Here is a 26,133-nt window from a genome sequence, read left to right on the forward strand (position 1 = left end):
CATTCTTCTGCCTTGTATCCAATACACAGTATTAATTATAAGATGGAGGGTAAGGGTTTAAAAAATTTTTTTCCAAAATCAATGTAAGTGAAATGGAAGAAAAATTAGAAAACTATAAACTGCTTAGACTATGAGAAAGGGAAATAGAATATAGAATAGAATAAAATAGAATATCTAAATAAACCTATTTTAGAAAAAGAAATTGAACAGGTCATAAATGAACTCTTTAAAAAACAAAAATCAGGACCAGGTAGAGTAACAAGTGAATTCTATCAAACATTTAAAGATCAACTAATTCTAATATTAAATACATTATTTGAAGTAATAGGTAAAGAAGGAGTTCTATCTGGCTTATTTTATGAAACAAATATGATATTGATACCTAATCTTGGGAGAGCAAAAACAGAAAGAAAATTATAGACCAAATTCATGAATGTATATGGATGCAAATGCTAAATAAAATGTTAGCTAGGAGAGGAGAACAATACATCTCAAAATATTATACATTGTGGCCAAAAAGGATTTATGCCAAGAATGCAGGAATGGTTTAATATAAGGAAAACTATCAATATAGTTGATTGTATTAATAACAAAAGTAATAAAAATCATAAGATTAGTAGATGCAGAACAATCCTTTGATAAAATGCAATGCTCATTCCTATTAAAAGCACTGGAAAGCATAAGTATAAGTTGCATTTTTTCTTAAAATGATGTGAATGAAGCACCTAAAACTATCTACAAGTATTATTTGTGTATTATTTGTAATGGTGGGGATAAGGTAGAAGTCTTCCCAATAAGGTCAGGAATGAAACAAAGATGCTTAGTATTGTCAATATTATTTAACATGGTATTAGAATTGTTTGCAATTGCAATAAGAGAAAAAAAAGAAATTGATGGAATTAAAATGGGGAAAAAAGGTAATGAAATGATCTCTTTTTACAGATAATATATTATACATGGAAAATCCTAGAGATTCAACCAGTTAATTGAAACTATAATTTTAGTAAAGTAACAAGATATAAAATAAACCTACATAAGTCATCAGCATTTTGATAGATTACTAACAAAGTTGTCCCACAAGAAGAATCAGAAAGAGTTATTCCATTCAAAATAATAACAGATAGAATAAAATACCTGGGAGTATACCTGCCAAAACAAACCCAGGAATTAAATGGACATAATTATGAAACACTTTAACATGTGAAACTCTCCCCTGATTGTGAAAATGAAAATAATTAACTCTCCCCCGATTGTGAAGATTAAATTGTAATCCCTGTCTATTTTTAGATTTAATCACCAAAAGTATAAACACCCTACTTAGAATTGAGTGGTAACATCTACCCATTTTTAGATTTAATCACCAAAGGTGTAAATACCCCATTCACACTTGAGTGGAAGAGGTCTATGACTTGATAATGGGTGACAAATTGTGACAAATTGACTGACTGCCTCCTGGGCAGTCCTAATGCAGGACTTCAACTGTGATTGGTAGATGTAGAATTAGGGGAAGGCACAGAAAGTGATGCAAGAGAAAGTGTCTTTCAAAGGGAGTGACAACTGCCTGAGTGGAGTTCTACTAGCAGTTCTTTCTTCTTTGGAGTGGAGGTTGTTGGAGAATCTGCTGACTGGACCTGAGACATGGTGAGTGAAAGGCTGACTCCTTTCATATTAGATTTTAGGAAGAGACTAACCTCTTGAGAGACTTTCCTAGGTCCTCGTCTTTGCAGAGGCCTAAGGACTAACTGTCCCTGCCCAGGTTGAGCCAGGGGCAGGGAGTAAATTACTTAGTGCTTAGGCTAGATATCTTACCCTGTCCTCTCTCTGATTTTCTTACTTCACTCTATATTTTGTAAATAAATCTCTTTGGAATTAATATAAATTTCTGGTGACCCTATTCTTAAATATAATCCAGTCCAACCTTTCTATATAATAACTCCTTTTTCTCCCCCTCACACACATATCAAGTCAGATATAAATAATTGAAGAAATATTAAATGTTCATGGATGGCCTAAGCCAATATAATTAAAATGGCAGTCCTACTTAAATGAATCCACTTATTCAATGCCATCCCAGTCAAATTGCCAAAAAAATTATCTTATCGAACTAGAAAAAATTAATAACAATTTATTTGGAGGCCAAAAGACCAAGAATAACCAAAGAAAAATTGGGGGGGGGGGGGAATGTGAAGGAAGGAGATCTGACAGTACCAGATTTAAAACTGTACATTAAAGCAGTAATTATCAAAACTATTTGGCCCTGGCTGAGAAATTGAAAGGAAGACCAGGTACGGAATTCATGTACAACAAACTGTAGAAGAGTTTTAGCAATTTTCTATTTGACAAAAAATATAGATCCAAACTATTGGAATAAGAAATCACTAATTGGTAAAAAACTGTTGGAATAACTGGGAAGTAGTTTGGCAGAAACTAGGTGTATATCCATCTATCTATCTATCTATCTATCTATCTATCTATCTATCTATCTATCTATCTATCTATCTCAATATCTTACACCATTCACGAAGATAAGATCAAAATGGATACGTGATTTAGACATAAAAACAGATGTAAACAAATTAGAACAAGGAACATATAACCTATCCTATTTATGGAAAGGAAGGGAATTTATGAATAACAAGAAATAGAGAACATTGTGAGATGTAAAATGGGTAATTTTGAGTACGTTAACTTGAAAAGGTTTTGTTCAAATAAAGCAAATATTGTGGTCTATGAACCATAAGAAATGATGAACAGTTTAATTTTTATAAACTTAGAAAGAACTACATGAGATAATATAGAGTGAAACAAGTAGAACTAAGAGAACATTATATGCAGGTTTAATATTTGAAGAATAATTTGTGACTGTTTACCTACAGAGAATAAATTGAGAAGTGGAAACACGAAAGAGAGCTATATTTTGCCTGTGGTGTGTGGGGAGGGGTGGAGGAGGGAAGGTTGAATAAATAAAAAGGAAAGATTTGTCAACAGATTGGATTTGAAGAGGTGCTTGAGGGGGCAGCTGGGTTGCTCAGTGGATTGAGAGCCAGGCCTAGAGAAGAGAGGTCCTGGGTTCAAATATGACCTTAGCTACTTCCCAGCTGTGTGACCCTGGGCAAGTCACTTAACCCCTATTGCCTAGCCCTTACCACTCTTTTGCCTTGGAGCCAATACACAGTTTTGACTCCAATATGGAAGGTAAGGGTTTAAAAAAAAAAAAGAAGAGGTGCTTGAGGAGTTGAGGATAGATGTCAGGTTCTGAACCCAGGAAACTTGATTGGTAGGGTTTTCTGTAGAAGCGAATTTTGGAAAAGTGAAAGAAGGAAAAATGAGTTCCATTTTGTACATTTCACATTCCTGAGGACCCTGAGACATCTTGTTTGTAATAGTCAATTGATAATTGATTATGCAGGCCTGAGGCTAAATCCATAGAGATTAAATTCAGTAAGCACTAAGTATTTACTCTGCCTGGCACTATACTAAGCACTAGATGATAAGCCCATGGGAGTTGATGAGGTTACTAGAAGAGGAGACAAGGCAGGCTTGGAATGTACTCACTAGCAAGGAACTATGAACAAAGATCCTGGATGTCAGGAAAACCTAGAAATGAGAGAATATCCAGAAGAAGTAATTCAACAGTGTCAGATGCAGCAGAGGTCAAGAATGCTGAGGACTAAAAATAAATGCCATCAATTTTGTCAGTTAAGATAAAATTGCCCATATATAGGTATATGAAAAAATACTTTAAATCACTGATTAGAGAAATGCAAACCAAAACAATTCTGAGATATCTCACACCCATCAGATTAGCTAAAATAACAAAAGGGCAAAATACTGGAGAGGATATGGGAAGATGGGAACACTAATATACTGTTGGTGGAGCTGTGAACTGATCTAACCATTTTGGAGAGCAATTTGGAATTATACCCACAGTTATAAAATTTATAGGAATGAGAAAAAGTAAGAGAGAAGTTGTGCAAAAGACAGAGGCTTGGGTTTCAATCCAGGGTGGCTCATGTATGGAACACTAGGGGATTAAGTTCCAAGCTATGTCTGGAAGAAACAGAGTGCTGGAGGTGGCCTTTTGTTCCTGTCTCTTGAGCTTGGAGCTTGGAGACTTCACTTCCTGCCAAGACTCTCTCGGTTGGAAGCCATTTATTTGCCCTGCACTAGAGAATTCTCCCATCTTCTGTTCAGTCTCTGAATAGAGATTTATCTATTGGAGTTACAGCTGTTTCTAATGACTGAGTTCCTGAGTTCCTGTTTCCTATCTGTTATCTTATTTACTGAGAACAGCTAACCTGAGCCACGAAGATCTGTTTGCCATCAATTGAAGCCTGCAGCCACTTGGCTGGACCCTTGAGTGATTTTGCCATTCACCTTCACCCTATTAAAGCAAGCTGAACTATCTTTTGTCTTCCAATACTATTTTGGGGGGGGGCAATAGTCGGGAAAGCTAGATAGGATTTTGGGGTTCAGAGATAGTTAGTGTAGAGTTAAGCAGCTTGGAAGAAACAGAAGGCAGATCCGGGTGGATCTCTTAGTTTGTGGGAGGAGATCTAGAGAATTAGAGATTAGGGAAATCTTTCTTGGCCCTCCTCCCTTTCCCTGTGTAAAAACAGCCAAATAAACCCTTTTGGAAAAGATAGCAGTCAGATTGCATTGTGTCACTCACTGGACCAGACCTGAGGCCCATCAGATTGGCCTACAGTCTGATACTGTCAGAGAATAGCAATTGATCATCTATCTTCTATAAGGGTCAAATAACTCACATATTTCAGTATATACCTTCAGACCTAGCATACCATTACTCTAAGGAGATTAGGGAAAAAGGAAAAGATGGTCCAAAATATTCATAGCAGTTTCTTTGTGATGGCAAAGAACTATAAATAGAGGGGATGCCCATCAGTTGAGAAATGGCTAAAGAAATTGTGGTATATGATTGTGATAGGACAATTATTACACCATAAAAAAACAACAAGCATGCTAGTTTTAATAAAACTTGGAAAGAACTACATGGCAAAATGAACAACAAAATGAGTAGAACCAAGAGAACATGATACACAGCTACAGATTTAGTTCTTTAAGAATAAATTGTGACTTACCTCCAGAGAGTGAACTTTGTGAATCCAGGGGGATTCTTTGTGATGCCAGGGGAAGGGAGGGGCAAGGATACTTGTGGATAAATTCTATTAATAATTATTTTAGAGTATAGAAAAAAAGATAAACTTGTTAACTTTGGAGAGAATAGCTTCATTTGAGTGATGAGAACTGAAGCCAGATGGCAAAGGATTAAGGAGTAGATTAAAGAAAAAGAAAGCCGACTGGTATAGACAACTTAAAAAAAATTATTTTTATTGTCTTGCAAAATACACTTCTGTACTGGTCATTGTAAGAGAATAGTCATACATAACCAAAACCTCAGAATAAAATAAAATAAAAAAGCCCATAAATGCAGTGATGTAAAAGAGGGAGAGAGATAGCATTCCCTGCCCTTCAGAATCATCCCAGATCATTGCATTGCTGAGAGTAACCAAGTTTTCAGAGATAATCTTCGTACACTATTGCTGTATTGCCTACAGTGGTTCTCCCAGTTCTGCTTATTTCGCTCTCTATCAGCTCCTGAAGATCTTTCCAGCTTTTCCTGAAATCATCTTGCTTATCATTTCTTATAGCACAATAGTATTCCATTACCAACATGTACCACAAAATTAATACTGTTATTCCCTAATTGATGACATCCCCCTCAATTTCCAGTTTTTTGCCAGTAGAAAAAAAGACATAGTACCATCAATTTTATCAATTAAGATAAAATTGCCCATATACGGCTATAAATATTTTTGTACAAATAGGACCTTTCCCCTTTTTTATCTCTTTGGGATACAGACCCAGTTGTGGTATTACTATATCAATGTGCCTTTTTAGACAACTTTTTCTACAAGTTTGATTGAGAGAGGAAAGATTGTTTTTTGGGGGAATGGAGGTGGTGGGGTCTAGTGAAGATTTTTTTTTTTAATGATGAGGGAGAGGTTTTTGGACCATGTTTGAAGAGGGGAAAGAACCAGAGAAAGGATTATTGAGAATTCAGTCTCTTAGAAATGATGGGAGTTACAGGACATGTGGATTGTGGTCTTGGCAAGAAAGGACACTTATTGTTTAGGGTATGGGGAAAAGGAGGATGGGAGTGGGAGATGATACCACAAGGCTTTGAGAAGAAAAAGAAAAGAGTGATCTTATGTTGAATGGCTTCATTCCACAGCTCAGAGAGTCAAAGAAAGAAGGGAAGTTTCAGAATAGTTCTTGTAGCAAGTGACATAGGCAATCATTTAGGGAGGAATAAGAATTGCCTTATTGCAATGAGGGTCCATATGTGAAAGTGGGATAATATAAATTTGTAGTTATGTTAAGTGGTGGAACGTTGTCTAATTCCAATCAGAAGCATATGAGTAGGGGCATATGAGGACAATGGTGGGAGTAATACAGATCCTGGATTTGGTCAAAGGTGACCAGTGAAAATTCAAGGGTGTTAGAGATGAATATATAGAGGGTAATGTGGGATTCAATTGGCTAACTAAAGGTTGGAGATTGGGAACGAAGGAAAATGGAAGTATTGGCCTCTGAGGCATGAAGGGAATAGAGGTCACTATGAGGGCAATTAATATGTTTAGGAAGGATGAAGCATAGGAACAGATGAAATAATAGGAGGTTATGGTTAGAGAAATCTCAGAATTTTTCATTATGGAAATAGCACACATGTAGGTAATAGAAAGGTATCACCATTTCTTAGTGTTAACTGAAGAGTAGTATAGGAGGTCATGGGATTTGAAGAGGTTTGAAGATTTAGGAGCTGAGGTAGTTTGAGGGAATATCAACGTGAATGTTGTTATCTAGTATAAGCCCAGGATTTAATGACTAAGCCTTCATTCCGGAAGCTTTGCCACTCTTAGTGTAGCCCAAAATAATTTTAATTTTTTTGGTTACTTTATCACACTCTTGACTTTGAGTTTAATTCACTAAAACTTCCTAATTCTTCTTTTTAAGTCAAACTTCTATCTAATCCTAAATCAATTTTATATTTGTAAAGTCAATTTGTTGAACCTAAGTGTAAAAGTTTACATTTATCTTTGTTAAACTTCATCCTAATTCATTCAGCCCAAATGCTCTAAGAGTCTATAAAGAACTTTTTGAATCCTCACTGACATCCAGGGTTGTTACTTATCTGTCCTAGCTTTGTATAATATACATATGTGTTAGGGATCCAAATAATTGGTAAAACTGTTAAAGGCAGCTAAAGCTTAAATGTTATAGGAGTCATAATGGGTAAAACACTGGGTTTGGAGTCAGGGATTCAAATTTGGTCTTACATACTCACTAGTCTTCTAACTTTGGGTATGTCACTTAATCCCAGTCTTGAGATTCCTCCTCAACTATTAAGTGGGATTAATAATAGTAGCTATATCTCCCAGAGTTGTGAGGATCAAATGAGATAATATTTGTAAAACACTTAGTGTGGTGCCTTATTTCTTTCCTTACCAGTAGACTTAGCACATGTTCTTTTTCCTTTACATGCACAATAATGACTACTTTAATGTCCACTCTCTTACCAGACCTGAATCTGTTTAATTATAGCAGAAACCTCATCTCTCCAAATCACCTCTCCCTAACTCTCCACCAATCTTTTCATCTTTCCACAATCATACTGTGAGATACTTTTTTTAAAACTCTTTGGTCAAATGTGTCTTCAGTTGATCTTGATCTTGATAATTCTAGTGATCTTCTCTGATAAAGTTGCTTAATTCAGCTTTCTATCTTCTGAACCTATCCAGATACAGTATTATCTGTATCATTCACTTTCCTCTAATGTTTTATATTTGTGTCATGTAAATGTCTTACCTATCTAATGAAATTGTAAGCTACTTGAAGGCAGAGATGGTGTTCTTTTTTTAGTATAGTCTCTTTGCATAAAGCTCAAGAGGTGCCTTACTGAAGAGCACAGGGCCTAGAGTCAGGAAAACCTGAATTCAGTTCAACCTTAGATATTTACTAGCTGTGTGAACCCGGGCAATCATTTAACCTGCCTCTGTTTCTTTACCTGTAAAATGAAGATCATAATAGGACCTATCTCAGAGGATTGTTTTCAAGATCAACTGAGATAATATAGAATTCATATAAATGTTTGTATTGAATTATGTATTTATGATTACATATTAGTACAGTGCTTGGCACATAGTAGGTATTTAATAAATGTTTATCATTTCCTCTACCCTGAATATTTAGTAGACTTTCATGTATATGAATGAATGAATAATGGATGAGTGAATAAATTGTTTTAGTCTTGAGAGATGTATTTGAGTCTTATTGTTTTGTGACTTTAAAGATAAAATAAAGGGATATATTGGTTTCTAGTGGGTTATGGTTTTTAATAGTTGATTGAAGATATATAGCCATTATATTTGCCTACTGCAAGAAATTATAATAATAACAAAATAATCATAGCAGTAGTTGGCATTTATATAGTACTTCAAGCTTTGCAGAGCTCTTTACAAATATTGTTTGTTGTGATCCTCACAACAGTGCTCTATCTCATAGCTTGTCCTAATTGCAGATAAATTCTGGTTTCTAGAGGGTAGCTTGGTAGAAATTTCTCTTTCAAGTTTTTTAGGAGTTCTTTTTTGTAGGAAAAAAATGTCTTATTTCATTGTATAATAAATAATTTGATCAATATTCTTTCCTATTTAGTTCCATTTGAGGGGTGATTTTATGCAATGGCTTCAAGCCACAGTTCTTCACCAGTGCCTCAAGCAAGTAGCAGTGATGTTTTCTTTAAAAAGGAGGTAGAGTCTACTAAACATATTCGACCTGTACAGTCACTGCCAGATGTGTGTCCCAAGGAACCCACAGGTAATGAATATTCTTTTATAAATAATAGAATACATGATAAAATATAGTCATTGAGTAATGGAGAATTATTTGCTGTTTTAAAAAATATTAAATCTGAATTCTTTAAAGTAGTATTATTTATTTAATAATCCGTTACAGTTATAGGTTCTCCAAAGTAAGGATTTGAATGGTTTTAGACATTTTTCTGAGGAATGAGATAGGAAAATTGAGATTGGTATAATACAGATTTTTAAAATTAAAGTATTTTCAACTGAAAGATTTTTGGGTGGTTTGTGTAAAGTAGAATTTATGATTTTATGACATATAATGATTAGCTTTGTTATATATAAGTTTATAATATTTTCTAAAAATTAATTAGCTATTTGACTTAAAGCAACTATAGAGACTGAATTTTCTTTGTTTTCTGCAGGTGATTCACATAGTTTATGTGATGCCCCATCTCTAGTTGCAGATCAACATAGATGGACTATTTATCATTCCAAAGTAAATCTTCCAGCAGCATTAAATGATCCTAGATTAGCAAAAAGAGAATCTGATTTCTTTACAAAAACATGGGGACAAGACTTTGTGGACACAGAAGTCATGCCTTCATTCTACCTCCCACAAATCAGCAAAGAACATTTTGCTATATATCAACAGGAAATCTCTCAGGTACAATAATTTCTGAACCTCATTTCTTTTTTTAAATTTAAAAAATTTTTGTTTTAATTAGTCATGATCCATCCCCTTACTCTACAACTTTCCCAACCACTCCACACAAGAAAAACAACACCCATTATAAACATATATAGTTAATTAAAGTATTTCTATATTGGCCATGTCCAAAAATATATTTGTCAAATTCTGCATTCTGAGTCCTTTTTATTAGTAGATGGTTAGCATGTTTGATGAACAGTCCTCTGGAATCTTGGTTGGTCATTACTCTGAGTAGAATTCAGTATAGTAGTTCTATCACATTCATTGTATCGTAACGTACTTATCCTTTCCTCAACTTATGAGCACCTCTTCATATTTTTATTCTTTGCCACCTCAAAAAGAGCTATACATATTTCTATACATCTTAGAGTTTGTTTTGCTTGGAACTGATTCCTTCCTTACTCTATTTTACCTCTACTTCCTTATTTCTTTTCCTCCTATTAAATCCCCTTTGGAGAAAATATATATTTCTACCCACCTGTGTTTGTTTTCTTCATTTCTTTGATTATCAAATTTAGTTTCAGTATGAGTCAAAAGATTAAGCTGTTTCTTTTCACTATTAATAAATGGCTTATTGTGATGAGATGCTTTTCACTACTATTTAACTACATACAATGCATGCAAATATTTCAAGGAGTCTTGTTTTCATTAATATAGGTAAGACTCTCACTCATATTGCCCATCATAATACTTTCTGCATCAGAAAATCATGAAGTCACAGATTTAAAACTTCACCCCGGAGAATTTGTAGTCCAATATCCACATTTTACAGAAAAGGAAACAGGCCCAGAGAGGGAGAGTGACTTAATCAGTGTCTTACAAGTAATAAATAGCAGAGGTGACTTTCATATCATGTCTTCTGTTATATCATGTCCCCTGATTCTAAACCCAGCTTTTTTTTCACACTTGAGTATTTCTGCAGCTTTTGATAAAAGCATATATTGAACTTGCTGTTCACTAAAAGCCCTAATGATGTTTTCTCATGAACTCTCATTTATTGATACTTTCCCCACTTTGTGTGTGTGTGTGTTTTAAACACAAGTGTAGGAAGGATTTTATGTTTATCTCTGTTAAATTTTATCTTACTAGTTTTTGGTCCATCATTACAGCATTGGAGATTTTTTGGGAGCCTAATTTTGTATACATTGAGTTTGCTATCCTTTCTATGTTTTTCCTTAGGTTCTTCTTGAGTTGCTGTGGCTGAAAAAAAGTCAACACATAGTAGCCAACCCTTTGGCCTTTCAGACCTTTAACTAAGCTGGTTGATAGACATAAAGTGCTAGGTGCTTAATGTATGAATTTTTGAATGGCTTCCTTTTTTAGGATACTTTCACTGTATTCTTAATAGTTTTTTTTCTAAGCCTATAATTTTTTATATATGAATGTGTTTGTATAAATATCCTTTATCAGCAGTGTAGCACTATTTTGGTACTACATATCACTCTCCAACTCTTATTTTCTTTTTTCTAATAGATTTCCCCTCCAAAATTTTAAACAATTTTTAACATTTGATTTTTAAAATTTTGAGTTCCAAATTCTTCCCATCCATCTTCCTCCATTTTGATATAGGTTACACATGTGCAGTGTAAAGAGACAGAGGGAGATTAAGAAATGCCTATTAACACATATTAGTCCTGTTGTGAATGAAATCACAGGCCAAAAAAAAGCCAGACAAAAAATAATGAAAGTAAAAATAGTATACTTTAGCCTGCATTCAGACTTCCATCAGTTATTTCTATGGCATTGGTTAGCATTTTTCATCATAAGTTCTTTGGAATTGACTTTGATCTTTATGTGGTTGAAAATAGCTAAGTCATTCATAGTTGATCATCATACAATATTGCTCGTACAGTGTACATGGTGTTCTTTTGGTTCTGTTCACTTCACTTTGCATCAGTTCTTGCCTTTTCAGGTTTTTCTGAGACCATCCTGCTCGTCATTTCTAATGGCATTATCACAATCATATACTAAACTTGTTTAGACAGTTTCCAATTGATAGACATCCTCTCAATTGCTAATTAATTCTATCCTCATTTTCAAGAATAAAAATTACGTCCACTAAGACTTTCTATGAATTAAAAGATCCTGTCTATTTTATATAACTAAAAAATTAATTGCAAATTTCAGTGGATTTCTAAACTGAGTCTGTTGATAGATGAACTTTAGGATCTAGTTTTGAAAATTTTCAAATATGAGTTTTGTCTAAGTCTTTTTTTTTTAAACCTTTATCTTCTGTCTCAGAATCAATGTTGTGTATTGGTTCCAAGGCAGAAGAATGGTAAGGACCAGGCAACGGGGGTTTAAGTGACTTTATTTGACTTTTAGTATTTAATTTTATTCTATAAATCTTTAATGCTACTTTCCCTGTTGAATGAAGCCATAGGCTGACTATAGTTTTCTGAGGGTATTTTTAATACCTTTGGACCCATGATTTATCCTGCTAAAAACTGTTGAATATCTTATCTATATACATATACATAAATATATCACATCTTTTGTGTTCCCGAGTTAAAGTGTGTGAATAGTTTAGGGACTTTTTCTTGAGTATTAAATTCAGATTTCATGATTATATGATGTCTGACATGTATATAGCAGTTACAATTATAGTTCTTTCTCATCCATTGTCTTATTTTTATCCTCACACCATCTCTGTAAATAGTTTGGATTTTTTTCTTTTTATTAATGAGGAATCATATATAAAGGTTAATTATTTGATTCCAATCATTAAATGAGTCAGTGACAGGTTAGAGTAGAACCCAGAGCTCCTGCCTCATTGTCCAATGCCCCTTTGTGGACAGTGCTCCAGATTTTCAACTCATGTGGAACTCCTTGGAAGAGCAGTGGTAATTCCTGATCCTGACCTGGGAATCAGAATAAGATTTTATGTTAATACATAGGATTTAGTATTAGTAGTTAGTGGTTCATATCAGAATTGAACATGTATGCATTCCAACTTCATTGCTGTTTCTTTTAAAATAATCTTTTATTCTCCCTTTCCAAGAATTTAGATGAGCATTTCCATTTGCTTTGCTTCTTTTTTTGTTGTTGTTGTTGTTCTAATCCCACAGTTTCATTAAATGTGTCAAGTGGATTGACTATTAGCATATATATGATCTTGCCACAGCAGTGTTTGGTAATAACAATAATACACAATAATTATATAGTGCTTTAAGATATACAAAATGATTTTCTCACAGTCATTTTAATGATAGAGGCAGGACTGGAACCTAAATCTCTAGACTCCCTAGTAATATTTCCTTTCTAGTAATATTTCCTATGTACCACACATAAATATATGTTTGAGTTGGCTGTATTCCCAGTTGTTGAGACTAGTGGCAAAAATTGGAAAATTTTGGAGGCATATTATAGTAGCATATATCAAAACATTTTTGTGATTGAATACTCTTACATTATCTTCTGGTAGTGACTACAAATTACTGTCTTAATTGTTTTCTTATAGAGAGAGAAGATTCATGAGAGATGCAAGACTATTTGTCCTCCAAAAGATACCTTTGATAGGACTCTCTTACATATTCATGGTATGGTGTATATTTTAAGATCACATAATATAGTATTTTGAGTGAAGTAAGAATTTAATAAATACTTTTGGATGAATGAATAAATTAAAAAAGAACCATTAATTTGGAGATTATTATCTCCATATTCTACTTCCTAGTAACATTTTTGTACTTTATTACTATTATAACTTTAAAAAGTATTTTTAACAAGATCTCCTCTTCTTTCTTCTCCTCCCCTATTCCAAGATGCATGCTTGGTGATAGTAGCCTTGGTAAGGAGAAGAGTATGACTTGTGACTAAGAAAATGACTTTTAAAAAAATTTCAACCTTTTGCATAGAAAACCATCTCTTTATTGTAAGGAATTCTTCCCAAGTTAATTTATGTTTTGGACAGTTTTCTTAATTCTATTCCTTAGATTAAAGCCTTTAAAAATGTTTTTGTTGTTGGATTTTAAATTTGTATTCTTGAAACATACAGTGTCTGTGCTGTATTTTCAACCTTCTGTAGGGTTATGTTAAAAGTTCATAAAAAGTTTGTTATGACTACCAAATACATCAGATTTAATCTCACTAATCCTTTATATTCAGGTGATCACTATATTTTGTTTGCCCTAGTAAAATAGACATGTAACATCTTTGACTTAATGACAAGTACACAATGGAAAAACACATCTTGAAACAAATGTTTCCTGTTTAGTGCTTAGCACAGTGTTGGTCACATAGGAACCAAAAAAATGGATGTACAAATGTTGGGATACTTATTGTGTTGTGGTCCTCTAGTTACAAGAAATTTTGTTTAAGGCTACAATGAAATAATTTTTCATCATATTTTCTTTGCTTTGCTTTGCAGATAAATCCAGGACAGATCTGGAACAAGTACCTAAGGTACTTTAGAGAAAATTTGCCTTTCAGATTTTCAGAATTTTGTCTTCCAAGAATAATTGACCTTGAATTCCCTCTTCGTGGCATCATAAATCTAGAGCTGGAAGGAAAATCAAGATCATCTAATCCAACCCACTACACTCATTTTGCAGATGAGGAAACAGGCCCAAGGAGATTAATTGGATTGCCCATTAGGCCTAATGAAAATCAAAGATTAGGAAAGTGATTTGTATTTCTAGTTATTTTTCCTATGTTTCTCTATGTTAATTCAAGGGGAAAAGGCATGAAAAGAAATTTGAAGAGGTAGGCATAATTTTTATTTGGTGATGGTGATGAATGGAAATCAGGAAAGGCTTCATAGAAGATGGTGATACCTCAGTTAGACTTTGAAGGAAGGTCAGTATATAGAAATGAGATGTCATTTCAGGATAGGAGCCTGTTTTGTTTCATGAGAGAAGGCAAAATGAAAACCTGGGAAGAAGTCAATCCAGTTTGGCAGGTATATAGAGTGTAGGAAGGAAGAGATAAAACTGAAAGGTAGATTAGAATCTGATTGTGAAGGACTAATAGTAGGGTGAGAAGTTCTTATTTTATATTGCAGGTAATAATAAATAGCCACTGAACATTTTTGAATAGAGAAATGGTATAATTACCATGGTCCTTTAGGAAGGTTACTCTGGCAGTGTGTTAAGGAGACTTGAAGTAGGTAGTATAATAAGGAAATGACTACAATTTAGGCAGGAGATAATGAGGGCTTGAACTGGAATGGTCAATTGGAAATAGGTAGACATTCTCACCCTTTATATACATCTCCTGAGGGTCACTTAGACCTACTTCCTTTTAAAAATATCTATCTCTTCTCCCTTGGTGACTTCAGCATCATTTTTGTTATCATTTCTATATTGTGACATATATATACGAATTGTACATCTTTAACTAGCTGACATTTTTCTAAAACAATTCATTTCCTGACCACCTAGCCCTAAATACATTCTTCTTAACTTTCCTGGGTTTTTTGGTTTGTTTTTTTTTTAAGCTCACAATTTTCCTTCTAGTCACTCAAGTTTGTAGCCTTAACATCATCTTCAGCTCTTCATTTCCTTCACCTGACCCTCACATCCTGTGCATTGCCACATCTTTATGTCAATTCCTTGCTCTCCACTCACGTGGCCACACCCTAGTTTAGGTCCTCATCACCTCTTATTTGGACTATTACAATAGCAGTCCAATTAATCTTTCTTCCTCATCTCTTTCCTCCTTTCTGATCCATCCTTTTTGTAGCTGCCAAATTGGTAGTCTTAAATAAGGCACAGATTTATATGACTGTCATTTCCTTGATCAAGAAATGTTAAAGTGACTCTCTGTTGCTTATAGGTAAAACACAAACCTTTGTAGGGCATTCAGGGCCCTTGCAGATTGTCTATAGCTTATTTTTTTGTACTTAGCTAATTTTATTCCTCTTCACATATATCATTTCTGGTACACTAGCCTACTTTTGTGATATTTCATATATGATATTTAATCTCCCTCTGTGGCCTCTTGGGCACAAGCTGTTTCCTTGCATGCTTGGATTGTCCTCTATTTGAAAATTTCTACCTTGTATAATTCCTAGCTCCTTTCAAACCTTAACTCAGTTTTCAATTCCCATATACCTTTTCTGATTTCCCATTTCCCTCAGTGGTTAGTGCCTTCCTTGACACTCCCCCCATCCTTCAAAAAATTTGTTTTTGCGATATATATGGTTTTTATTGATTTACCATTATATTTAGTTTCCTGTAGCATGCATGCTCATTGTGATCAAGAATGATTTAGGGTTTTGCTTTTTTTTTTTTAAATCCTTAGGACCTAGCACAATACCTTTTATTTAGATGTGGGATAGTACTTGTTGAATGAATGAAAGAAAAGATGAGTTTAGTTTGGGAAAATTTAAGTTTGAGGTGCCAGCAAGAAATTTAAGTAGAGATAACCAAAGGACAGTTGAGAACTTGGCTATTTATCTTCAGGAATGTTCTTGTTAGGGGCAACGAGGTGGTTCTGTGGATAGAGAACAGGACCTCGATGTGAGAGGTTCTTGTGTTCAAATCTGGCCTCATATTCTTCCTAGGTCTGTGACCCTAGGGAAGTCACTTAACCCCACTTGCCTAGCCCTCACCATTCTTCTGGCATAGAAATGATACTTAGTATCTAAGAGAGAAGGTAAGAACTTGTAAAAAAAATTTCTTATCCTTTGGATATAGAGAATCATCCATACTTTGAGTCACTTCCCTACCAAGCAGATAAGAACATTTGGGTAATGTGAAAGGATGGACCAAAGAAATGGTAGGGAACCCATATTTGTTTCCAATAGAGAGAGGTTGATCTTGTCCACTCCATTGCCCCCTGTCAAGCCAGCTTGATTAGAAAATTATTAATTATTTGGAATTTCAAAAGAAATTACATATTCTTTTTTATTTGCCTAGGTTATTTACATGTGGGATCTTATAGATTCTTTTCTCATAGTCTTTGTTTAATATGACAAATAAAAGTGCTTGTAAGAGATTGAACTATTTTCCTTTTTTTCCTTTTAGATTTTTTTGAAACCAGATTTTGCCTTGGAAGATCCTTTAACATTTAATTCAGTTTTACCATGGTCTCATTTTAATACTGCTGGGGGAAAAGGAAATCGTGATGCAGCATCCTCAAAGTTGCTTCAAGAAAAGGTAAATTCTCATTGTGAAATTATTCACTGTGACTTTTGAAAGTCATATAGAAAACCCTATTTTTAAAAAGTGGTATCATTTCTTTTAAAGAATATAATTGGGGACAGCTGGGTAGCTCAGTGGATTGAGAGCCAGGCCTAGAAATGGGAGGTCCTGGGTTCAAAATGTGGCATCAGACTCTTCCTAGGTGTGTGACCCTGGGCAAGTCACTTAACCCTCATTGCCTAGCCCTTAGGGCTTTTCTGCCTTGTAACCAAATACATAGTATTTACAGCTTTAAGTACATTGTCTAAGGAGCAGTGGGACTACTGAACAGGTCCCGCAGGTCCTTTGGTTTTATTTTGTCTCTTTTGTAACTTGGCTTTGACCTGGCATTGGAAAATGGATTAGGTTTTTATACTTTTTGTAAAATTTGTAACATGATGATTGAACAGTATAAATAGAATAAAACTAACTCATATAAAATTTTAAAAAATACATAGTATTTGGTTCTAAGGCAGAAGGTAGGTTATAAAAATATATATAATTACTCAATTTTAAGTATTTTAATGTTTTGAACTCACTTGGTAATTACTAAGCTTACAAACTACTAAGAAAACAATAAAATTTTACTTTTCCAAAAAGGAATTCATAAAATATATTAGTGGAAGAAAGTTTGTTCAATACTTTGTCCTCCTCTCCTATTTAAGAGATTTTTCATTTGAAGTTCTACATTATATAGCATTAACATTGCCTTTAGCATGAGCTTCTGCTCATCATGGTTTAGGTAAATTTAGAAATAGTAGTTTATTTAAGCAGTCATTGAAAATGAGGAATGAAACTAAACAGGATTTTGGCTCATTAGTTTCTTTAACTTACGAGGAGACAGTGTGGTATAATAAAAATAGTGAAGTCAGGATACCTGAGTTGGAATCCTGACCCTTTAACATTTTTAACTCTAACCTCATGTTGGGTAAATAATTTCACTTTCTGAGCTTCATTTTCCTATCTGGAAAATGAGGACAGTAATACTTATATCTCCTGTTTTGGAGTTGTGAATTTAAATTTGCCAGATGTTTGGTAAATTTAAAGCACCCTATAAGTATTTTAGTCTAAGATTTTACTTTTCATAAATATCTCGTTCCAGAAGTTCTAAAATGGCAGTTTATATTCTTAAGTCATAAGTATTTTTCTGTTGTTTAGTATGAAAAATGGTTGTTTTGAAACAAAACTTTATTAAGGCAAAATATAGTAATTTCAGTGCATCTTTTTTTTTCTTTTTGGTGCTTAGATGTATTGGCCACCACATTTATTTATCATTATTTATTTATTTATTTATTTGGGGGGCATCGTGAATTCAGATACTTCGTAGCTATGTAACCTAGAGACAAGAGGTCCTTGGATTCAAGTCTGGCCTCAGACTAGACCTAGGAAGTCCTAGATGAATGACCCTGTTGCAAATCATTTAACTCCCATTGCCTAGCCCTTACTGCTTACAGTATATTGATAGTAAGATAGAAAGTAAGAGTTTTAAAAAAGGAAAAAAATCTTACTGAGTAAATAGGTGTAGACAATTATGTATACACATTTGATAGTACCATAAATTATTAAATAGTTAAAGATGGTATTTGCTGTTTGAGTACTTTACTTCAAACCCATATTCATTTACATATCATTTAAATAAAAGGAAATAAAGATCCACAGGTTGATCAGAATATAACAAAGGTTGATCAGCATTTGGTCTCTCTTCTTTACACTCAGTCTGAGAACATTCATGTAGCATCAGATTGTGATTCCTTAATCTGTGAAGCAAATGCTTTTGCTTTACTCTCTAGTGACACCTTACGGCAGACTGAAAGGATAGCACTGAGAAGTTCCTCAGTAAGAGTCCTTAATAGTGAAGAACTTGTATTATTAGGAAAAGAGGGGGAAAGGATCAAAGAGGATCTCTTTTTCCTCATAGATCACAAAAATAGAGCCTACCTTCCCTTTATCAGCAATCATTTTAAAGTGTGAAGTTTTCTGGAATGGGATTTAGAGATGGAAGGGATTTTAGAGATCTTTTCTAACCTCTTCAAATTACAGAGTAGGAAACTGAGACCCATAGAGATTACTGACTTTTTGAGATGACCAGGCTTCTGTATTATGCTTGAATTCTCCAAAGGAAAGCTAAAATTCCTTTTAAATTTTCTTCAAGGAATTAATTTCTAAATATCTTTGAATGAAAGAAATAGAAATGATAGACATTTTAATTTATGTGGAGAAAATTGATAACTTCTGTTTTAGGGAATAGTTTTATTTTCATAAATATATTTATAACTTAAGATTTTAAAATTTTGATAATATTTTATTTTCCCCAATTATAACTAAAAATGATTTTTTTGCATTTAAAAAAATTAAAATTATTAATTTTCTCCTTTTCTCCCTTCCCTCTCAATTTATTAAGATGGTAAACAATCTGATACAGGTTTTACATGTGCAATCATATAAAACATTTTTCTATATTAACCCTTTTGTGGAAGAAAAACTTAAACCAAAAAAAAAAAAGAAAAGAAAAATAGTATGTTGTTGTCTGGATTCAGAATCTATTAGTTCTTTCTCTGGAAGCAGATAGCATTTTTCATCATGAGTCCTTTGGGATTATCTTGGATCATTGTATTGTGGAAAGCAGATAAGTTATTTGAAATTGTTAAAAATTCATGCATTATTGCTTTTACTGTATATAATTTTCTTCACTATGTAGCAGTTCCTGTATGTCTTTCCTGGTTTTTCTGAAAATTTCCTGCTTGTCATTTCTATAATAGATATTAATATAATAATATAATAATTCTATTACAATTTTGTACCACTCAATTGGCCTCAATTGGTGGGTAGCCTCTCACTTCCCAATTCTTTGCCACTACAAAAAGAGTTGCTATAAATATTTATATATATGTATGTAAGTATATGTGTGTGTGTGTGTGTATAAATACTTTTCCTTTTTGTTTTTTATCTTTTTTGAGATACAGACCTAGTAATTGTATTGTTGGGTTGAAGGTTATATGTACTGTTTTATAATCCTTTGGATGTAGATCCATATTGCTCCTCAGAATAGTTTAATATGTCCACAACTCTCCCAACAGTGCATTAGTGTCTTCGTTTTCCCATATCCCCTTTTAGGAGGTATTTTATTGACACAGTGCCATTTACATTTCTTTAAGTGATGTGTTTATAAGTTAAATCAGGATTACCTAAGCATTTTTAAAAAAATTTAAAGCCTTGCCTTCTGTCTTAGAATCAATACTCTGTATTGATTCCAAAGCAGAGGTACAGTAAGAGCTAGCCAATGGGGATAATTGACTTGCCCAGGGTCATACAGCTAGGAAATGTTCAAGGTAAAATCCTAATCCAGGACCTCCTATCTTTGGGCCTGACTCTAAATCCACTGCATTATCTAGTTAATCCCTTTACCTCATCTTTGAGAAAAAGGTTGAGGTAGGCCAGTTGTGATGCTTGCAGGTGAAAGAGGTGAATTTAGCAGGAGTATGGTTCTTTTATTCTTTTTTAATTTATTTTTTCCTAAATCCACATAAAGGATGCTACATTTAGATTATCTGATCCAATGATCTTACAAAGATCTGTTGGGGCTGTTATTTTTTTTTAACTTGTAAGAAATGCAGATAGATTAGGAAACATGTGCTTGATTGATTATAATACCACATGATATTTTTTTCCCTCCATCCTTAAGCTGAGCCATTACCTGGATATTGTGGAAGTAAACATTGCTCACCAGATCTCTCTACGTTCAGAAGCATTTTTTCATGCAATGACCTCTCAGCACGAATTGCAGGACTACCTCAAGAAAACTTCCCAGGCTGTAAAAATGCTTCGAGATAAAATTGCACAGATTGATAAAGTAATGTGTGAAGGATCTCTACACATTTTAAGACTGGCACTTACCAGAAATAACTGTGTAAAAGTATACAATAAACTGAAGTTAATGGCCACTGTGCACCAGACTCAGCCTACAGTACAAGTGTTGTTATCCACTTCTGAATTTGTTGGAGCCTTGGACTTAATAGCAACAACACAGGAGGTTCTACAGCAGGAACTTCAGGGTATTCATAGTTTCCGGTATGTACTCAATGATGAATTAGAAATATCATACATGGCATATGTTAAAATATTCATAATTGAAAAATGTTTATAATTTGGGAAGGGCGCTTGTTCTTTCTTTGTATTTAATAGTGTTTTCAAGTTTTTCATGTTATAGTAGAAATTATACTAGGGACATTTGGATAAGGGCATGAAAGTATCCTAACTATAGAAATGAATTAAGTCTTAATATTTGTAGCTGGCTATTTTCATCTTAAATAATGCAGATATTTTTTATGACTTGAAAACAGTTTAAAGATGTTAAACCCTTTAAAACACTGTTATTTGCTCAGCTGACTTTTAAGATGGCAATTTGTTAAGTTTGTAGTTTTTGCGTGATATTGCAAAAACTTTCTCATTGAGCTCGATAAGACTCAGTCACTCTATTTACTTAGATTTGTACTAGTATAACATTTTTTAAAAATCCAGAACAAGAATTTCAGTAATGGAGGGAACTCTTAATGTGGAAATTCCTTCTACTACTCTAAAAACTTAATGTGTTAGAAAGTTGTTTGAGCCTTTGAGAAGTTGAATACAGGTTTTCTGTATTCTGAAATTAGCCTCTGTCCATGTGCCATTTCATAACTGTATCAAAGTGAAAAGAGGTTTTTGATGAGTCCTTGATATTAGCTGAGTGTGAAATCCTAGTTTATGTTTTTCTTTTGAGAATATTTCATAAGTAATCTCTTTGAATATTCTTTTGACTTACTTGAAAATATTTTTAAAATATAAGATTTTGCTTTTTTAAAACCATTTCAACATAGTTGAACCTTGAGTGGCTAATATACAGACAGACTCATTTCAAGCCACCAGAATCCTAAAAGGTTGACTTTATATATTCTAGCGTAAATTCCTGTATGGTGAAAATAAATCAAGTCTCTAAAATCTGGCATTATTAATTTGATGCAAACAATTTTATTGGCATATCTAATTTAATAGAATGTATCTATTTCTTAAACATTAGTTTTAAAGAAGAAAACATTTTTGACTTTGGAACCAATTATAATGATCATACTTAAAAGTGTAACAAACCTTTAGTCAGATATTTAAAATAAATTTTATTTTTCTGGTGAATACTCTGGAACTTTGCTATTTCAATGCCTCATTAAAGTAGATAATCAATTTTTATACAATTGGTATTTTGAAATAGAATATCTTCCGGACAAGTTAAAACTATCCTTGATTTTAAAGGAACATTGATACATTTGAGATTGGACTATTGTACTTAATATTTTTATCATTAAAGTATTGAGTAGAATTTTGTAAAAAATTGTTTAGAAGGAAACAGCTGGATTGTAAGTGATTAAGGTAGAATTTGTAATTCTACCTTAATGATCAGGTTAAAATTGGCAAACAAGTGGAAACTTTTAAGAGATTAAATGGACACTTTTAAAAGATGAAAGGGGAAGGAGGTCGAGAGGGTACCTAGCATGGAGCATGATGAAATCCAGAAGAGTGCAGCCAAGTGGGAAATTATGAAATGGTGGTCTTGAGCTATTTCATATGAACATTCAAGGGACCCTCTCTAATTAGCAAGAGGGAGGGACTGCAGGGGCCCGAGGTACTGAAGTGTTATGAGTTTCATAGTTGATATATTCTTGCATGATAATGAGTTTTCTGGAAACCATGATAAAAGTCCAGGAGTTCAGCAAAGTGGGAAATGATAAGATAGCTACCCTGGGTACCCTCCTTAAATAATTTATGATAACTACTTGTTAGAATTCTTTATTTTATAATCTATTATTTCCTCTCATTAAGAGATTTTTGACCATTTTATATGAATAATACATATCTGAACATTTACATTTTGTGGGGGACCACCCTTCATACATATTCCATAATAATAGTTGTCATCAGATTAGAGGATATTAGTTAACAAAATTGATTTTTAAAAAATAAATTTACTACCATACTACCCTAATGAAAGAATTTACTCTTTGTTTTTTTCTTTGTTTATGTGTATTAAATTTAAATTCAGAGACCATGCTACTAAATTGCCAAGAAAAGGTACTGTCAAATCATAAGAATAGTGCATTTCAGTCTTGGATTCTATACTGATTGCTTTCATTGATTCATAACAAAGCTTTATTGATATTTCTTCCTTTATTTGATAATTTTTTAAAAGCCTTGTCAGTTACTAGAACTGTGAATGAGTAAATCATTTAACTCTCTTAGCCTGTTTCCTTATCTGTAAAACAGGGATCTGTAAACAGGGATCAATTTGTTTGTACTGCCTGCCTCATGGGATTATTTTAAGGAAAGTGTTTTATAAAACTGCAAAGTGCTTTAGAAATAGAAGCTATTATTAGTCCTAAAAAAGTTATTTTTGCATACCCCCTTTCCCCAATTAATGTCAGTAGAGAAAAATTTATTCCATAAAGTATAGCAGACAAAACTTTAGATTATTAGACACATGTCCTGGATCCTGGGTCTCCCATTAACTAACTGATCTTAGGTAAGTCACTAACTGCTTTAGGGTACAGTTTCTTTATCTGTTAAATTAAGTAATTGAACTAAATGATATTCAATATTCTTTTCAGCTCTGAAATGTTTAGTATGGCAATGTATTATATATAGGGATGTGTAGACATTTTCTATTTTTAAAAAACTCCATTTGCTGCAGTCATTGTTTTAAAATAAATTGGTATTAAATTCCCAAGATTTTGACACATTCTTTAATTCTTCATCACAATGATATGCATTTATCATACTGAATATTAAACCTACTTATGACAAATATATCATTTTCCCATGTATTAGAGTTTAAATTTTCAGTAGAATTTAAACTAGATGTATTATTCCTAGGTTACTGAAGCATGTTTGTTTCCATCTCTGGATAAATTTTAAATTTAATGATGCATGGCATAGTCTACGATAGTATATTATAATATCCTATCTCTATCTGGGAATTTCTTTAATTCCAGAATAATTTTGATTTTTAAGTATATCAGCAGATTTATCAAAATATTTTCTCAGTGGGGACAAGATTTCTAGGCCCATCGGAAGTAAGAAATCTCCTTAAATATTTTTTTGGTGTGTATATTTTACATATGAAATATGTCTTACAGACTTTGATGAAGATACTTAGCTCTTATGGATTCTCCTGAGCTTCTAACAACAGTTTAAGTCCAATCTTCAGTCTTTGTGTTTTGTTTTTTTTCCCATGATGTGTTTTTTTGAGGACAAACTTATTTTTTATTTTTTGTTGTTATATCCAGAGCCTAACGTAATGTTTTTACCCCAGAGATCTTAATGAATTTTTACTGATTTGATTAGAGCTTGTTTCAAACCATTATTCTTCCAGAAGTGTTTGATTGAGTGCTACAAGTCTCTTAGTCAGTATAGAATTTTAGAATGTCATGATATAGGAAAGGGATAATTGGACATACAAGTCTTCATTTAGAAAGAATATTTTTTTTTATAGTTGTAAAGTAAAACATTTTCATCAGAATGGACATTTTCATTTTTATCATTTTTCCACCTGCTATAGGAAACCTTATTATCAATCTAGCTGATGCTTACTCCACTTATTCTACCCTCCCTCTCCAATTAGTTGAGGAAGAATTTTAACAGACCATTCATGTGATTTATTGTAGTCACACCCTCCACATTTCAAAAATTCAGGATAAAAAATAGAAACATCTCAGTTTCTTAGGTTGAAGAAAACCAAGGTTTTCCAAAATATTACTTTACTTCAATGGAGATGAAAAAAAGAAAAATAAAGGGCATCTACTGTGAGGGATACATCTCAAAACTTAAAGGGTCATCCTTCATTTTCCCTTCATTTGCTTTAGTTTGAGGAAAAACCAACCCTTCTGGCCAAAGCTGACTTCTACATTTGTACTTTTGATCCCAACCTATTCCATCCTTTTCAATATCTCCCAACACTTCCAAAAGTTGCTTCCTTAGTTATATCCTTTTACCTTCAGTCTCTAATTTTTCACAAATTCCTTCTCTATAGCTTACAGAAATACCCAGGTCTCAGCCATCCTAATTCCTGACTTTCCCCCCCTTTAAAACCCTTAATTTTGAGCTGACATCTGATAATTATATCATTTTCTATTTATATAACCCCATTCTCCTTTATAACCTAGACTCAAAAAAAAAATTTTTTTTTAGCATTTGATACTCCATTTCCTCACCTCTGAACTCTTTACAATCTGCAACCCACCACTTGATTCACTGAAATTGCTTCTTCCACAGTAATCAGAAGCCCTTTTAACTTCTGAATTAATTCATTTGGGGATCTTAGGGAAACTCTTGTTAGGTTAGTGGGCCAGGTTCGGAGGCAGGCAGGATCTGGGCCTCTTCCCCAAATTAGTTTGTATCCACAAGATTTTACTTAACCTCCCAGTGCCTCTAACTCACTTTTTCAGACTATACATTTTAGAGAAGTTGCATTGATCTTAATTGGAAGGGCATCATCACACTAATGAAATCACAGAATAAAGTTTATTGATAGTAGAAAAAACACATAAATACCACCCTCTCCACAGATACACTCTCTTCCCTTGCCTTCTATGACATTGTTCTCTCTTGGTTCTCTTTCTGGTCTCCTTTCCTAAATTATCATCAGAAGAGACAAAACTGTCTTATACTTCTCTCTCTTCTATCTCTATGCTCTCTCTTCATGGGCCCTTCAGCTTTATCTCATTTGAATCTAGTATATATTCAATACATATGTGCATATGTATATATGTGTGTATATGTAATTATACCCATACATGCATACACATACATATACACAGAATATATACAAATATGTGAGCTTTCTTGAGGAAAGGGAATGTCATCTTTATGTCTCTAGTATCTAGCAAAGTGGTGGCACATAATAGATATGTAATAAATGTTTATTAATTGATACATGATCAACTCCTATAGCTTTAGCTGCCATTTTAAAGTAGATGATTCCCAGATTTGTGTATGTAGTCCTCTATCACAAACTAATTGCCTGCTCTATATATCTGTTTACATGCATGTTCAGGTGATATGTATATTTTAAAATTTATTTAGAATATTTTCCACGGTTAACATAATTCATGTTCTTTTCCTCCCCCTTTCCTCCCACCTCCTAAAGCTGACAAACAGTTCTATTGGGTTATACCTGTATCATTGTTGAAAACCTATTTCCATGTTATCCATATTTGTAGAAGAGTGATCATTTAACATCAAAACCCCAATCATATTCCCATGGAACTATGTGATCGATTCTATGTCTTTCATCTGCGTTTCTACTCCCACAGTTCTTTCTCTGTATGTGAATAGTATTCTTTCTCATAAGTCCCTCAGAATTGTCCTGGATCATTGCATTGCTGCTAGTAGAAAA

At 33.4% G+C, this 26,133-nt stretch overlaps 1 protein-coding gene across 4 annotated transcripts in view; it reads left to right on the top strand.

Moving 5' to 3' along the window:
- Window positions 1-26,133, top strand: part of VPS54 (VPS54 subunit of GARP complex) — a 96,786-nt gene that overhangs the window by 17,266 nt on the left and 53,387 nt on the right. Inside the window, exons 1-7 of one of the 4 annotated variants that reach the window (XM_056813930.1) lie at window positions 1,304-1,641; window positions 8,737-8,898; window positions 9,308-9,549; window positions 13,055-13,133; window positions 13,964-13,998; window positions 16,563-16,694; window positions 20,401-20,786. In XM_056813930.1, the coding sequence (XP_056669908.1) occupies window positions 8,763-8,898; window positions 9,308-9,549; window positions 13,055-13,133; window positions 13,964-13,998; window positions 16,563-16,694; window positions 20,401-20,786 (1,010 nt within the window). In that variant the 5' untranslated portion in view covers window positions 1,304-1,641; window positions 8,737-8,762. Of the gene's footprint in view, window positions 1-1,303; window positions 1,642-8,736; window positions 8,899-9,307; window positions 9,550-13,054; window positions 13,134-13,963; window positions 13,999-14,030; window positions 16,192-16,562; window positions 16,695-20,400; window positions 20,787-26,133 lie in introns of those variants that run through there. The other 3 variants (XM_056813929.1, XM_007476752.3, XM_056813931.1) reach the window with 3 other exon arrangements.

Source organism: Monodelphis domestica, chromosome 1 (assembly GCF_027887165.1).
Source record: "Monodelphis domestica isolate mMonDom1 chromosome 1, mMonDom1.pri, whole genome shotgun sequence".
NCBI lineage: Eukaryota > Metazoa > Chordata > Mammalia > Didelphimorphia > Didelphidae > Monodelphis > Monodelphis domestica.